General features: G+C 43.1%; 1 protein-coding gene across 1 annotated transcript; it reads right to left on the bottom strand.

The window, feature by feature from the left end:
* Window positions 1-214: 214 nt before the first annotated feature.
* cds2 (CDP-diacylglycerol synthase (phosphatidate cytidylyltransferase) 2) lies at window positions 215-16,381 on the bottom strand. Its single transcript, XM_080853022.1, has 13 exons — window positions 16,190-16,381; window positions 12,873-13,009; window positions 12,031-12,127; window positions 10,458-10,555; window positions 9,098-9,237; window positions 7,162-7,220; window positions 6,444-6,526; window positions 6,210-6,297; window positions 5,975-6,043; window positions 5,301-5,453; window positions 4,781-4,900; window positions 4,112-4,215; window positions 215-4,027 (listed from the first exon to the last, which is right to left on the bottom strand). Exons 1-13 carry the CDS (start codon window positions 16,253-16,255, stop codon window positions 3,895-3,897), a joined length of 1,347 nt encoding a protein of 448 aa, XP_080709148.1. The 5' UTR covers window positions 16,256-16,381; the 3' UTR covers window positions 215-3,894.
* Between the last annotated feature and the right edge of the window lie 1,646 nt (window positions 16,382-18,027).

The following is an 18,027-nucleotide window of genomic DNA, read 5'->3' as shown; positions in this document are numbered from 1 at the left end:
ATGACCATGTGAAGTCAAAGGTGCTCTAGACAGCACAGTATCTTGACAGCAAAATCACATTTAGCCAGAATCAACATAATGAAGACTTTTTCATCAGGGCTAGAATGAGAAGCTCTGTTTAACTGGAAGAAGAAAAAAGGAAGTCAGTACAGTTCACAGAGGAAGAAAAAATGACAAGGCCAGAAATATGTTTTGCTTTCCTTTTAATGGCTTATAACACATGGAAAACAATTTACTGCAGGGGAAAGCACAGATAACAACATATGCAATAATAATAATAATAATAAGTCTGAATAAATGATCAGTTGTTCACAAAGGCAGCCGATGCAGAGTCCAAACCAGAATAGATGTATGATGGAATATTTCACATAATGAACTGAAAACATCTGAAGCAATATCTGTGGGCTTAATATTTAGGTATAGACAGTTGCAGCAAGCATAAGACAGTGTACCTCAGAACACATACAACACTAGGATGGGGAACGTAACAATATCTATGTATGCAGGGGCGGAACCACCACCTCAGGTTTCCATTGTAGTGCTGCCACATGCCGTTGATTCTCTCTGAATGCAGGATTGCTAGCGTCCCCTAGTGGTCATCTACAGGTACACCACTGTGGTCATCTCCCAAACCATTATTGCAATATCAACTCCTCCCATTGTCTGCCCATCAGTGCCCCTCAAGTATTCACTTTCTGAAGTAGCTAGAACTAACATCAAAAGTTCTATTCTATTAGTCCATGACATTGCTTCCCGATAGTTGCAAAAACACAAAATACTCAACATATAACCACTGCCAGTAAAGCAATACCTTTTAACATATAAATATTTTTCTGTAGTATCTTCTAAATATTTAGCTATAGGATTTTTCACAACAAAATGCAGAGAGCAACATAATTGCCAATGAACAAACCTCACAAAACAATCTGAAAAAAATCTCTGCACCATCATTTTTAAAAACCCATTTAATATAATCACAAGTAACATGTTGATATCCTTACAACATTTAAAGGTTTACAAAAAAAAAGAGAGCACATGACACCTGTTGAAATAATAAGAATAAACGCTTGATATATCCTTTATATAATTACAATATGGATGGCAGTGGGATAGACCAGTAAGTGTAATAACAAGGTTTTTCTGTATGTGCACATGGCTTGGTGGTGGTCCTGCTTAGCATTATGACTGTCCTAGTCTCTACAAGGTAATGAGTTGAGAGAGAAATTGCTATGATCATTGCGCTAACTCTTGTTAGCCACAGAACAGCTTCATAATCTAGGTGGCAAAACTGAATTAATTGTGTATTCTGTCAAACAATAATGTCCCCCATTATTTGGCAAAAAAATTATTGCGCATACAAAACATTTCAATACCAACTCTTGCAAAGTTATGGCTTACTGTTTTGGGAGGGAAAGAATACCAGTCATCATACCAGTGCAAAAATGATTAAATAAAGCAGTAATAACAAAAATACAGATACTGGGAAAACTGTCCTATGGCATCTCTTTCAACATCTCCCGTTAACTGTCTCTGAAATGAGGGAACAACCCTTTGCCAAAAAGCCCCCTCTTGATGTCAATAGCCACCTATGTTCGCGTTAGTAGCCACCAAAAACCATCAGAGAAAACAAGGGACTGTTCTGAAAGAGCAAATAACTTTGTTCTCCTTTTAGCATTTCCTTTTTTAATTCAAAGTATTCCCTCAGCATTAGCTACATGCTCTGGCTAATGTGTAACTCCAACTCCTTCCAAAGCATCCTATAAATTACCATTTCACCCAATGCTCATCACCCAAGTCTCGCAAACATGGTGACTAAGATGGCTGAAATTAGTTTGGGCAGTGTAGGTAGCCTTTAAGACCAAAGACCTACAACACAGTAAATGTTCCATTTTGTGAAGGGGAATTGGATCCTCATACTAGCAGTAAAAAAATGGCTATTATGTGGCAGTGAAATTAGTGGGGATAATGTTTTAAGGTCACGCTTGGTTCCCACTGAGAGAATCATTCCTATAATATGACACAGCGTCACAGTGAGAGTCATTTAGAGAGGGTGTGAACCTGGGGCTTCTGAACTTCATTCAAGCCATCTTGTTTGGCTTGGCTTGGCTTGTCTCTCTAGACTGGCCAATGGTCCCTTCAGAAACGTACAGGGTGTAAGATGGCAGCACAATATACTCAGCTTAGGTAACAATTGTTTTAGCACACGTTGAACAGCTATACAGAGGCTTAAATCCATTGCTCTCTGAAGTCATTTTCATTGACCATCCTATTTCATTTTCACCATACATTTTTCTCTCTGTTTCACCCATTACATATATAAATAAGTATATAATAATTTCGTTTGTGGTAACTGTCTGTTAGCTTTCCTAATTCAAACAAATTGACCCATCAACTAAAAAGAACTAATGTAAACAAGACCTTTTAATGACATCCACTATTCTGTGAAATTGGTTCAGTAGAAAAAGTACTCTTCACTCGTAATAAATATGAATGAAATGACATTAACTCTTATATGATTCAAGAACATCCTGACTGCAGATACTACACTATATAGAACACGGTATCCTGGACCACCAGCTGAATGTATAGACCACCGAGGCTGTGTACAGGGTCAGGACCACAAACTTCACCTCTCTCATTACATTCAGGCTCCATCACATGACTGAACGCATCCCTTTTAAGTGTGGTCAGTACTGATTCTTCTGCAGGCCTGAGTCTTAAAAAGGGCAATGGACGTGGACTCTCTTCAGCCACTACATCCCCAACAAAGACTCAGCAAGACTCCATATCAAGGTGCGATTTACATCCACCACCACTAACACTATGTGTGGTTCACTTCAGTTGGAGATCGCTCAATACTGCATTAGTGCTAGGACCCAGCACAACGACACTTCCATTACACCACGCCATCTTGCCCTGACGTTAGCCAATCTATACACTCATTAGCAACACTGTTTGCCTCTCTGACTTGACTGACAACCCAACCACCGTGCCTCCACAGCTCCACTGCCTAGTCTACCTGCTGCCTCAGAATCAACGGCTCTCGCTCCGCGCAACGTGTTCTTTAACAGACATGGCTGGAGAAGCACTGTGTGAATGAGGGAGAGAAAAAGAAAGAGGAGAAAGAGAGAGACAGAGACGGAGAAGAAGATGACAGAGGACCAGAGATTTGTCACTTACTCACCAAACAGACAGAAAAAATACTGGATACGGTATTCTAAAACCTCTGACTGAACTGAACAAACCATCAACAAAAAAAGCACAAAGCAATTACATTGCAAAGACATACTAGAACAGTGTGGGCTTGTCGAGGGCAGTGCATTAAAACAAAGGTAAAAAATAAAAGCATGTACCATAAAATATTTCACACACATTATAGGAGTAGAATATAATTTTGTACTGTATACACGTGGAAATATACAGCTGACCTCAGGAAGATGAGTGTTCTGTGTACTGTGCACTGTATGGATATATACTGTGCTCTACCTGACATATGGGAGAAACAGCAACACAAAAATATACAGTGGCTCACAAGAAAAACAAAACACTGAGTAAGTGTGACAAACAACATACACATTCACACAACACATTCTGAGACGGCAGCGTGACCACATGTCTCTTGACAGCCACACTCACACACATGCACACACATGCACACACACACAGTCACTCACAGAAATGGAATGACCAAAGGCTTTAGTTAAGGGGATGGTGTTGGGGGGGGACATGTTTGTGTTCATGTTCTCTTATCTCTTAAGAGAGGGGTACCACATCTCATGGACACCCCCACCTCCACCACCACCTGACCTCCACCATCCACCCTGGATGGTTCCCCCCTCTTTCACCTCCACCCCCCACATCCACCCTGAGGTGAGAGGGGTCTGGGCTGCAGCCCTAGGCCACCTCCTCTCCGGCGGGCAGCAGCCCCCTCTCTGTGAGGTGAGTCTTCAGGGAGTTGAAGATGTTGAGCTGCTGGTCCAGGCGCAGGGCCAGCAGCTGCTGGATCACTTTGCTGGGGTTGGGTCCCCTGGAGAGAAGAAAAGGAACCAGAGTGAGGGGCGTGATCAGGCTTCATTCATGCATAATTGTGCCAATAGCGCTGGTACCGTACCTGATGAAGCTGGCGATGTAGACATTGACGAACGTGGCCATGAGGTACTGGCAGTCAAAGCGGTCCATGATGCCTCCGTGGCCAGGGATAGTGTCGGCAAAATCCTGGATGAGCAAAGAGAATAGCGTCACAAAAGGAGCAGTGGGTATCGCTAAAATTGGTTACTGGGTAGGGACAGACAGACAGACAGACAGACAGGCAGAGAGACAGACAGGCCGACAGACACACAACTGGCTTCATAAGTGATGTAACTGGGACATGAGTCCTCCCTGGGAATAAATTAGGTTGGGGCAGTCCCTACAGATGAATTCTGGGAAAGAGCACAAGCAACACCAGGGTGCCCAGCCCTCCGCCTGGAGAGCCTACACTCCAGCAGAGTTTACTTACAGGCCAACAATAATCAGGTTACACACACCTGATTCAACTAATCAAATCTAAGGGGGCACATCTGTACATTGGAGACATGTCAGTGACGGTTAAGAGAGTTAGGACTAAGAGTACAGGGGGGAGTAGATCTATTAAGAGTGGATTGAAGAGGTGCGCTGTGACAGTGAACTAGTGGTAGAGCACTAAAATATCCTTTCCCTATAAGGGGGGGAGGGGGGGTTGGTAGAGAGGTGTTATGGGAAGCACTAGGTGTTTGGTGACCTGGACCCCCACTTTACCCACTTTGATCTTAAAGGCCCTCTTGAAACCACTGGCAAAGAATCCCCCGAAGGGTCCCATGACAGAGGCAAAGGTGGACAGAGCGATGGTGTGGATCTGGAACGGGTACAGACGCACGGTGGACTGCGGAGAGACAAGTCTGATCAGTTTATCACTCAAACATGACTTCAGAACACAACACACATTAATATCTCATGTCCTCACAGACAAGATTCAATGTGTTTTCAGTCATTACATCTCATAAACCTATGTATATAAGGGAGAGAAGCTGTTTGAGAATAATAACAGGAGTCGACATTTCTAAGGAAAGAGTATGGTTAATGGATGCTTCAGGCTTAATATCACTTCAAGGAGTCTGTCCAAGATGTTCACAGAAAAGGTATTCTCAACTCCAAGGCAACAAACTAAATAGAGGATATTTAACCAGATAACCAACGATAATAATGGCAAACTTCCCTTGCATACTACTTGGCTCAGAGCATCTAGCATAGGGATCATGTATGGGGGCTGTATGAGCTCTCACCCAGCCAGTGAAGGACGCCAGGACGGCGGGGAGAGTGTAGTCCTGCAGCTGGAACAGCTCAGACGGCTCGCAGTCCACTTCGAACCTGTTGGAGTCGTTGTTAAACTCCACCGGACACACAAAGTAACTGTAGCCTGCCATCACATAAGACAGCTGGAGGATAGAAGAGAGAAACACAAAGATAAAACTGTATTATGTTTCTGTTACCTTTTTAAAATACCTCTTTGTATGGATTCCAGGCAAACATACTACTCTACTCATACTACGCACAAAAGCTCTAAAAACGATGTGACTCGCATCATGAGCTCTAATAAGCTTGAATCAGCCACTGTGCTAGTTTAATAACACAACAGAATCATTAAAAACATTTACCAAGGGAAACCTGACAAGATTAACAGCTTGTCCATGCACTGCGACAGAATCCTATGAATCGAAGAGCATCTTGTACAAGAGCCATCGTGAGCATTTCTCCTATTCTACTCCATGTATGGTCTTCAAACGTCTGCAAACTGGGTAGCTACTAAAGCCTCTGGCTGTTGATTTCACCCCCTCACTCTAGTTGATGTGTTCTGGTGAAGACTGTAAATAACACTGAAAGCCACAGTGTGAGACTGGAGGCTCGAGCGTCTCTAGCAGTCTGACGTACGGTCGCCTTTGAGGCTTCTGCTGCTTACCAGGATGCCAAACACAACCGTGGCGAAGAATCCTCCGATGAAGCCCTCCCACGTCTTCTTGGGAGACAGCTGAGAGGGAGAGAGAGTACCAGAACAATCAGTTTTAACTGATAAGCCAGAACGGGTACTGATAACAGCATACATCTTTACTAGACATCAGGACTGACAACAGTCAGTCAGACACTGATGTAGAGTGGGAGAGCCACAGAGCATGGAGCCGAGACTGTCACTCTACCTTGATAAGGGGGGTGCGTCCAAAGAAGAAGCCGAACATGTAGGCCATGATGTCATTACAGATGACACAGGAGATGGGCACTATAAACCTGGGAGGAGGACAATGGGAGAGGGGTTACAGAAGGAAAGGGGAAAACGTATCCACAAAGCTGCAGGTTGGCCTTCTGACCCGACATGAAAATAAATAATTCAAGTGACTGATTGTATGCAAGAGTGAAATGGAGAAATACTTTACCAGATCATTCCCTCGAAGAGGTTGTGAATGATGAGGTGTGACTGAGTTACCACAATCAGCAGAGTCACATGAGTCCAGCCAAACTGGAAGTTAAAAATAGAAAAGGGGGATGGGGGGAGAGGGGTAAAGAGAAAGAGTCAGACTGTTAACAATGGCATCAAAATGAATTATAAATTCTCTCTCTTTCTTTCTTTCTTTCTTTCTTTCTTTCTTGCTCTCTCTCTCTCTCTCTCTCTCTCTCTTTCTCAATTCTGGAAAGGTTTACTGTAAATACTAGTGTGTGTGTGATTAAGCTCCAGGTTGAGTTGAAAAAAGTACATGATAAAGTGGGTGTACTTACACGAGTAGTATGTGGGTTGTGAGTGTGTGTAAGGACAGTAAAGTGTGTATGCATGTCCTGGTTTACAGGGCCCAGAGACGGCGGGCCTGCAGCTCCTGGGACAGAGCCAGAGCCAAGCCACTGAGTGTGAGTGTGAGTGTGAGTGTGAGTGTGAGTGTGAGTGTGAGTGTGAGTGTGAGTGTGAGTGTGAGTGTGAGTGTGAGTGTGAGTGTGAGTGTGAGTGTGAGTGTGAGTGTGAGTGTGAGTGTGAGTGTGAGTGTGAGTGTGAGTGTGAGTGTGAGTGTGAGTGTGAGTGTGAGTGTGAGTGTGTGTGTGTGAGTGTGAGTGTGTGTGTGTGCTTCTGAGCCCCTTAATAATGCAGCAGCAGCCTCCACTCACCATGTAGAACTGCAGGCGGTAGTGCTTCTTCACCAGGCTCAACACGAACATGCAGAACCCTGGATAAAAGACATTTTTATCCTACATTGGTCTTTCGATCACAATTTAACTAACTTTTCACATTACCATACAGCAACCCATGTGTCATTACGGTTAGAATTAACTACTGGATGTGTTCTGTAGCACACTTGTTAACAAATGTTCACTATGCATCCACAAACAATGTCCACAGCATTAATCAGTCAGTTAATAGTGTAATTCTGGTCCATCCTTTTCATCTTTTCATCCCAGCATCCAGCTTCACTGACCAACTTGTTATAAATATGGAATAAAAGGAATCTGTTGTTCAGAGATAATATCCCTTCACCTAAGAGACTGTAAACAGTGCTTTTAGCAAGATAAATAAAGCAGCTACGGCAGTTCTGCTTGGAGAGAGAGGAAAAAGCCATCTTAATCTCCATCTCCATCACTGTCTCGCTGCAGAACACATCAAAGAGCAGCAGGTTTCAGATCAGATCATCAGTCTGAAGGAACAGAAATCCCAAGACTGAGCAGATTATGTGCTACAATAAAAACCCCTCCTCTCTCCACTCAATTGAACAAGTACAGCTACACCAGAAATGGACAGAAAAAGCAGAGACAGGAAATGAATCACTGCCCTTAGCAGAACAAACGGCCTGTGTGACCTGACGGCATCATTACTGTAATAGCTGTCCTTGGCTGGCTCAGAGGAGCCCTCCCAAAAAGACTGGCAGGAGAGAAGAGACTGAGCCATGGGCAGAATGGGTCAGCGAGAAGACTGACACCATAACGGAGTCCAAATAAGCCTTCTAGAACTAGCTAGGGCTCTGTCAGAGATGTACTAGGTCTCTGTCAAAATCATTGGGAATGAATGTAAACTAGCAAGCTGATGAACCATTACTGGTCCAGCTTTTCAACATTAGTAGGAGACCTTAAAGACACATTGGACTGAAGTGTGACAAATGAAGTAGTAAATGCACTGAGGCTATGAGAGGGGTACTGGAGGTGGTGAGAGCAGAGAGAGAGAGAGAGAGAGCCCTAAGACAGCAGGAGATCTGCAGACGTTTAAAACCTAAAACTGAGAGAAGGGTGGGTCTGAGGTACAGCATCCTGAAGCTTCAGACTTTACCACTAAGAAGCACTCAAGACGCTCAGACACTCGGCTCAGCACAGCTTGGCTCAGCGAAGCACAGAGCCTTGCAGCACGACCTCACCACATCCTGCTCCTCCCCCTCCTTCCACTGCCTCTGCACTTGCTGCACTGACTCACAGCAAACAATAGATAACAGTAGACATAGGCTAAACTGCACTTGGTTTCTTAAGCTGTAGCCAGTCTACCATTTTCATTCCCCCTAGACAAAGCTAAATGTATCTACTTATCATATCCTTCAATGTTGGCCATGTTATGTTTTTTTAGCCAAATAAGGTCTAAGTTCTAATGTTTGCGTCAGAGTGTTTTGGGCTAAATCTCTCCCCTAGGTGGTTGCTAAAAATAACCCTGGAGTAAGGGTGGATGTGAACATCCTGGAATTTGTTTGCTTGGTATAAACAGTACCAGTGAATACCAGTAGTTGGGTAGGTAAGCCTATAGAAATGGACTAAAGTGTGTGGTGTGTGTATGTAAGAATGAATACATGTGTTCAGATGCATGTGCAATATGTGATATCTATTTATGTGTGTGGCAGCCAATTGGAATGTGTAACATGTGTATGCTTGTGTATGCATGCGTAACACCATGTCCATACCATGCATGTGTGTGTGTATAAATGAATGTACTGTATGCCAATGTCCCTGCCACTGTATGCATGTGTCCTTGTGTGAGTGTGTACTTGTGTGAGTGTGAATGTGAATGTGTGAGTGTGCGCTTGTATGTGTGTATGTGAATCTCTGCGTGCTGTCCACTGGTGGGGCTCACCGGTGAGGTAGAGGGCGAAGGAGATGAAGCGGTGGTACTTGCTGAGGATGCGCAGCGGCATCTCACGCTGCACCAGCGTGAAGAAGTAGTCGGTCACCGTCTCACCATAGAAGAAGTAGTTCACGCACAACAGGAAGTACCTTCCAGGAAGAGAGGAAAGACGAGCACAGTCACCTTTCTGGGCTCAGACAACCGGATGTGTGAACACATTTACATTTACATTTAGCCATTTAGCAGACGCTTTGGTCCAAAGCGACGTACAAGGGAGAGAACAGTCAAGCTAAGAGCAATAAAACCTGGTGTAACAATAAATACTGCTTTTTTCTTCTTTTTTTTTTCAAGAAATAGAAAACGACATAGAAAGAAAAAGAAGTGCGGGACTGTCACTGCTTAAGTGCAAGTTAAGCCAAGGTGCCAGTTAGGAAGGGAGGTGCTCTCTGAAAAGTTGGGTCTTCAAGAGCTTCTTGAAGGTAGAGAGGGACGCCCCTGCTCTGGTAGTGCTAGGCAGTTCGTTCCACCAACGTGGAACTACAACTGAGAATAGTCTGGATTGCCGTGCTTGCCCAGGCGGCAGTGCCAGACGCCGCTCAGTAGATGAGTGCAGCAACCTGGGTGTAACATTTGCCCTTACAAGAGCATTTAGGTAGGTGGGAGCAGAACCAGCAAGCACTCTGTAGGCAAGCAGCATAGGACCCTACACACTGTCAGGCTAACAGCAGTGTCTGCTTAAGTAATGTACAAAGCCACAGTGTATAGCCTAACACAACTACTTCTCTTATTTCAGGATAAGTTCAGACCTGCTAGACATTTCTAAAGGGTGTCTGCGTGGCCTATAGGGACAGCTGGAAATCAAGAGGAATTTCTACAAAGGTTGTCAAAGGGTTGAAGTGTGTGGGAAACACCAAGTCTACACGTCCTGAGGACATTCATATCCTATTAGCATTACCTTTATGCTGGGGGAGAGAGTTAAGGCAGCTGAGTGAACAAACAAGAGGATTATAAACATTATGATGATTTCCTGGGCTGTCAGTAAGTATGCAAAACACTGACAGACACCTACATCTAAAACAAAAATGCGAGAAAACCAAAAAGCATGATTTAAAAAGTACACACACAGATCATCTATCGATCACTTGGAAAAGTGCACAGAGAGTGTCAACATGTTTTCACACTCCAACAAATGCTCAGAAGAGCTTCCCAGTTGTAACCCACAACACAACAATAATTAAAGAGAGAGAGAAAAAAGTGAGAGAATGACACAGAGGTCAGAGAGAGGGAGAGGCAGAGAGAGAGCGAGAGAGAGAGAGAGAGAGAAGGAGGCATGCTGGGTGTGAAGAAACGACAGAAGGTGAGACCTCACCAGCTGAGCGACCTGAACCAGGGCAGGTGGTAGGAGTGGTACACGCTGTAGCCGATGTGGATGATCTCCTGGAAGCATTTGATCTGGACACACATTACCTGCGCAGGGAGAAAACCGGTGTCAAACAGCCATACTGTACAATGAGTTTTCAAAGTGCTTTTTAACTATACACAGCAGATGTGAAGAAGTGGATCTAATCTAAATAATGTGCCCACATCTCTAGATGTTTACATGTTTACAGCATTTAGCTGAAACCAAGATGCAAACACAGCAAGTTTCAAAAGATGTTCACTTATAGAATGAGGTTCATGATTAAAAGGGCTGTAACTGACTGTGGATGAGAGTAACCTCTAAGAGAATGTAAGTCATCTACTTTAACCCATAGTTTAATTTCCTCAAGCAGCACACAAGAATAAACCTCTTGATGATGATGATGATCAAGGAAGGAGGAAGAAGCCTTTCTATTTTAAGGTTGGTCTAATGGTGACTGAGGACGTCAGTGTGACTGACCAGGGTGAGAGAAGGGAGTCAAGTCATTACTGCCACCAGCTCATGTGACACAGAGAGCAAATTCCTCCTCCTGTGGGCCTCTGGTCATAGTCTAATGAGCAGCTCAATCCCAACACTGCCATCTTCACACAGTCCCAGCCTTTTCCACAGTAGGGGGTGAAGACATTGGGAGACCTGCATTTGTGTGTGTGTGTGTGTGTGTGTGTGTGTGTGTGTGTGTGTGTGTGTGTGTGTGTGTGTGTGTGTGTGTATGCATCTGAATGTGAACGTGTGTAAGAACGTGAGGGTGTATGTTTTCTCATTCTGTTCCTACGGATTTGTCAGACAGCACGGACTGTGAACACATTCACTGAGGGCATCTTTGTTGACCTAAGTATACCCGCTGGACTTGAAGGTATGACTTGAACTCTGCTGGATCTGAGCTGTGGATGGGCCAGCAGGCTCAGGAAAAGCTTCTTCCCTGAGGCTGTGACCCTGCTGAACTCCACACCACCACTCTAACAGCATCATTGCACTCATTACTGCACTGTTTACAGTACTTTAGATGTTATTTGCACTAATCATATGCACCGACTGAACCACATACACTGTTCAAATAATGTTACTGCACATATAACCAACTGGACATCTAGTTCATACAACTTTACATTTGCACTTTCTTTGCATTTCTTCTCGTACTCTGTCCACATCTACTCTGTATATAAGTATTTCAAATATTAAGTACTTACTTTTTAATCTGTAAATAATACTTTATTTGTGCAGTTCTGGTTAGGTGCTTACTGCTTTTCATTACCTTTGAACCCATACTCTCATCTACCGGTATTCAGTGGCCACAACAAATACTCTGTGTCCACAGCTTTCATCATTCCGAAAATGACAGAAACATTTACTATGTTCTGTTGCCAATAAGCATTGCCCCTACAACAAAGCGTAATTAGACATGAATGTTAATGAGACGTGGGCTGCTACTGACGTCGTTTTTCATTGAGCAGCCAAAGGCCATGCTGACATGGTTGATGACTAATCATGTGTGAGACTGTGTAAAGTGTGTGAGGACACTCACGATCATCATCAGCACTATGGGGCCCAGGTAGATGATGAAGAAGAAGAAGGAGATCATGGCCAGAGTCAGGATCCCTCGCACCCACCAGTTTCTCCATCTGAGGACATACAGAGAGCGGAATTAAAGAGGAGAGTGAAAGAAAGGGACAACATATGAGGGACAGAGAAAAGGAAAGCAAGACGGACATTGACCAAGAGGATAAAGGAGAGAAGGGAGAAAAAGACACATCAAGATAGAACAAAGAAAGAGAGGAAGTCTAACACACAGGGCAGAGGGAAAAAGAGGAGATACAGATGGAAAGAAAGAGACAGTTCAATGAGAGACGCTACCACATTTCAAACACTGCCAACAGGAGGGGTGTGTGCACCCTCAGCACACTAACTGTTGAGTAGTGATTCAACATACTGAGCAGCTCATCAACAAACAAATCCCCCAGAGGAAAAACAGCAAGTCAATACAAGCCCTGCTAGCTGAAGACAAGGACAAATCACACAACACACCAACAAGCCTCCCACACTACAAATAAACAGTAAAACATCAGGAGACGGCATGTAATGTCACAACCATAACAATTTATTTGAGGAAGACCACACACACACACACACACACACACACACACACACACACACACACACACACACACACACACACACACACACACACACACACACACACACACACACACACACACACACACACACACACACACACACACACACACACACACACACACACACACACACACACACACACACACACACACACGGTTCATACTGAGCAGTGACACACAAATCATGTAGACTCAAAAAAGGAGGTCCCAAGACAACATGCATTTACATCACCTTGACGACAGTCCTGACAGGGCCTTGTTGAGGACCTCCGGCGTGTCGTCAGGGGGAATGGGGACTTCGGGGACGCCTGTGTCGGCTTTGGTCTCATTGTCTGATGACCCATCGACCCGTCCTTCTGTATCTGACCCCTGCACATGCAGAGGGCATTTTTACAAGTTATTTTGTACTTTTTGGAAAGATACACTCATAATGACTGACAACCAAGAGTGACTGCCACCTAGACAGCTCTGTCCGCCTATTTATCAAACATGAAAGCCCACTAAAGCAGAGCTCTAGAAGGCTCTATAACTAATACAGCAAAAGCCTCACAGACTGAGGTAAGGGTCAGGTTGCGGTCAGGTTTTTAATATATAATAGCGCTGTAAACAAGTTATTCAAATAATCATCGTATGCATTGTAAAATGAAAGTCTATCATAGAGGGAAAAGTGAATGGGCTGGAAAGGCAGTTAATAGAGATGTTATTTATTAAATGGAACCTTTGCATCAGAGGCATATGAGCATTAGCACAGTGATTAATATATGCCTGAGATTAGGGGATCAACTGGTGGCTTGATTCAATCTGAGAGGAAGCCTAAAAATAGAAGAGTGAGATGGAGGAAGCAACCTTGCAGAAATTACAATGATTGAAGCAACTAAAACATATTGCATTAGGCTACATATTGATAGTGCTGGGGTCTGTGTTTGTTTAAATCCATTTAAATGCCACAGAAATGGCATGAATCCAGATGACCCTCTCTCCCTCTCCATGGCAACCGCCTACTAACTGTCATCAGAGAGAAGCAGTCGTGAGTAGCTGCTACTATTCTTGCTCCATCTCGCCTTTTTTTCTCTCTCATCCACATCGTTTCTCTATTTCATCTCTCTGTGCCGCTTCTTCTGTCTTGCTTTCTTTCCATCACCCCTGTGATTTCTGTCTCTCTTTGCATCCCTCTTACAAATCATTCCCTCTCAAGCACACCCTAGATTTAAAAAACACAGTTTCTCTTTTCAGCGCCTGGGGTACAAATCATGACATCTAAACACACACACAGACACACACACACACTCAGTCTCTCAATCAGACTGATGGGCCCTCCAGGCTCAGTGGTTGCCATGGAGACCCCATCCTGCCACTCAGGATGCCCATGTTAAAAATAGACTCCACCCAGACCACAAATAGCACTCCAAGAACTGAGGAGACCCTTACAGGCTTCCTGTGTAGGGAATAGTCAGCCTATATGTGTGTGTGTGAGAAACAGTGTGAGGTCTAGCACGGCCCTCCCACTGATCAGTTTCGATGAGAGATGGCAAGTCTGTTTCCTTATCCGTCTCCTTTGTCCTTAAGCAAGAGTCATAAGGAGACACTGGTGGCTGTACATCTGTTGCTTTGGCAAGTACTGGAAAACATCAAACAGCTTTGATGTGAGAGATATACATTGAAGGCATATTTTAATAGTGCGTGTGGCCATCCTGTGTGAGCTAAACATTGCTAGAGCTAAATTAACACATATCAGGCCCGACTGCTTCAACTGGGTTGCACAACTGATGGTTGATTATGTTGTCTATGTGTACAAATTACACACATTTAGCCTATATCTATGTGCTATCATCTGATGCTGACGTTGTTTGAAATCTTTCCCTTCCCTTCCAGGAAGGCCCCTCCCTAGGGGCAAATCAGCTGTCTGTCACTTGGCTTCTCAAAAGGAATCAAGGACAGAACTCTGGAAAATTTAGCTTTTCACAGTTTCCTGCCCACAGTCTTCAGTGTCCATGGGAACCAAACACAGTATCCAGGCTGGTGGGGCAGGAGGTACTACCTACCTACCTACTACTGTTAATACTGCTAGAACATCAAACACGTTGTGCTAATAAAACACAAAAGTGTGTCCTAACATACACTCTTTATTAGCTCTACCTAATAAGCCTACAACCAGTGTTTACATACCAACCCTACTCGGCAACAGAGGTCACAATTGTGAGCCCAACTGTAAAAGGCAGTCAGTTTAGTGACAAGTAAAACTACTTTGGTACACCCAGGAAACATGACTATTCGTATGCTGCTAGATGTAACAGTTAAGTCCTAAGAGAACCCCTTGTGAAGGACGCACTCATTTGGCTGAACATTTAACGCACAGACAAAGAGCTGTTTCTAAGGTGAAATGATTCACTCAAAATTGAGACAAGCTCAAAACAAACACAGTACAAGATGACACAAACAACACATTCTGTCAACTCCAAAAGCTATCTCTTCATGACACACTATTCTAACTCCCCCTGAGAATCTCTGAGCTTCATGCTTAAATGTAAAAATGTATAGGCCTACTCTCGTAGACTCTCAAACGTTATGCTCAAGCAAAAAAGGCTGTATGATGTTGTTGCGTTATTAGTCTTTGCACAATCCAGCCATTTACAAAGTAACATTACTTGTCACTACATTCAGTAGTAGCTTGATTAGTAAAATGATTACTGGTTAGTCCAATGAGGACAATGCTAGGCGGGTTAAGAGTTTAGGACAAAAAGTTATGGCTAAGATAAACATTGGGTTGCAAGCGAATTTCATCTTTAGCCTTCTCAAGTGAAGTTACTTACCACAAACACCACGCCCCTTCTCAGATTTAGACTAATAAGTTTCATCATGAAACCTTTGGTGACAAACAAGCTACGCCAATGATTATGAAGACATATGTTTTATGGTTTCGGAAAACACGAAACAGATCATAGTTAACTGCTTTAAATATAGACTACCGGTAAGTCCCCTCGCTCACAAATACCTACCACTACCAGGTTCGCTTACAGGAGTGACATCTTCATAACTTTAAGTGCTGTTCGTACGGGACAGCTCGCGAAATGTAATTCACCACGTAATGCGTCTACTTATGGTAGCCACTTAAAAAATCACGACTAGTGGTATATATTTGGTACACACCCAAGCCACCAGTAGCCTGTCGGGTCTCGGGAAATGTTCACAACCTATTTAATTGAGTCTATGCATTACTAACTAGACATGATTGAATTGCTAGCTAGGCAGGTCCCATCTTGCAAGCATACGATTCCAATACAACCCCCCACCAACACTTACGTTATTTACAAGGCTGCAGGCAGGTTACCCATGTAAATGTAGACCACCTGCCCAAATAATACAACCAGTAGGGTACATCAACATTTAGACTGCGATATGTTTAACCTTAGCAATCGGTTGTATGGACAGGCAAGATGCGGGATTAGAATAACTAGAAGTGGCATCAACTGGCTAGTGTTAGCTAGCTGCTAGCGCGAGTCAAAGCTAACGTGATTTAAGTCATGGCAAGCTAGCTGCCCATCTTGTTACCTTGTCCTCTGATTGTTGATGCTGTAACTCATTCTCCGTGGGGCCGCGATGCCGTAGTTCTGTCATTTTATGGCTTCTGTCTCACAACAAAGAGTCCAATGTTGCGTTCACGAAAATGAACAGAGTTGGATATATTTTACAGATTTGCGTGCATACGTTCAAGCAGATGCTAGCTGGCTAGCTAGCTGCTGTAGTTTACACACTGACTGACAACCTCGTCACATTCGACGGCGCACTACCCTACTGGTCCATACCATGCCCCACCTACTCCACACGCATGTAGAGCTATTTAATCAATATCTGAGCAGTACACAAAGTAAAATTGTGTCAGTGAATAAACAAAATAATGACGAATACCCATTTGTACAGCTGAAACCTAATGCAATGCGTTATATTCAAATTACAGATGTGTAACAGATGTGTCAATGTGCTGGAAAGGTGATATTCTGTTCTCTATATCTAAAATCGGACACTAGATGTCAGCAAATCCTTTCAAATTTTAAGACATCATGAATACCTTTAGGGGTCTAAACAATTCTCTGTTAAACTACATCCTAAGGCAGGATGATTTACTTCCCGTTTAAGGACATTTCCCACCAACATTTCAGTGAAAAAAAATCACATCTGTTTCAGTGTTTCAAGCAGTTCATTCATGGAAAAAGCAAATATGCTCTCAAGAGGATAACCAATTATTGGTGACTATATTTTTATATGATTTAGATTTTAGATTAGATTTGACCTAAGGCTGTACATTTATCTGACCCAGTTATAAGGAGCATATCTCAGATATGTAACATGGGGCATGTCACCATGAGGTGTAGCATGTGTTTAGAGGCAGTTCAGGCACTGGTATTGCCCAGTGTCTGTCCTTTGATCTATCAGAATATATGATATGGATAACAGCATGGTTATGTAATCTATTTGTACCATGATAATCTCAGACTATTCATCTGGTACAGACTGCTCAGAGTTAAGAATTTCAATCTCTGTCTTTCTATGCAATGTGCAGATGTGGACTGGATGAACAAATAATGGCTGACCCCTCTAATCTGCTCTTGCATCTGGAAGGTTAAGAATTCAGTGTAAATTCAATCATTAAAAAGCGCCTTCGTGTTTATACTGTATGACAGCTAAATTGTTCAGTTTCAAGAGGTCATGTATGCTCGCCACGGGTATTTGAGGATGTAAATGTGTGATAGTTAAGAAAGTTGTTTACTGATATGTCTGGCTGCTGTGCTCATACTGTGCTCTATAATCTGTTGGGATAAGCCGTGCTGTGAGTTCAAGTCATGTTTCCCCATGTATAATTCTTTAACACACATACTACAGTGTTTATATACTACTGTGTGTGTGAGTGTGTGTGTGTGTGCACATGGAAAATATTGACATACCAGGCAGTTGACCACAGCCAAAATAAAATCCTTTCGTAATGTGTATATAGTCTCAGTCGCTTTGGTAAAACATTTTAATTGAAATTCTCAAAACTATTTGCCTTCACTTAGTCACTTGAGCTCTTCATGACAGCAATTCCTCATAATAATTTCACAATTCTTTTGAACAAATTCTAAACACTTTTGGTAAATGTATGCAGATAAGTGTCTTATTGCCTGCAGTTACCAACATTATCAATTGCATGTTGATCAAAATGCTTTATGCAGCTTCTCTGTTGAATGTTGGGATCATCTAGGCATATATTCATTGTGCACGCCATGACATGCAAAGTGATTGAACCATTTATCATTGTTGGTCAAGCAAATATTTCTGTGACACTGTGTTTTTTGAACGTTTGTTAATTATATAGTTTTTCTCAGTCGCTTTGGCACTCTCTGAGATCTGAA

The sequence above is a fragment of the Sprattus sprattus genome (genome assembly GCF_963457725.1).
Source record: "Sprattus sprattus genome assembly, chromosome: 15".
Classification (NCBI taxonomy): domain Eukaryota; kingdom Metazoa; phylum Chordata; class Actinopteri; order Clupeiformes; family Clupeidae; genus Sprattus; species Sprattus sprattus.
This window is presented reverse-complemented; position numbering and strand designations above follow the sequence as displayed.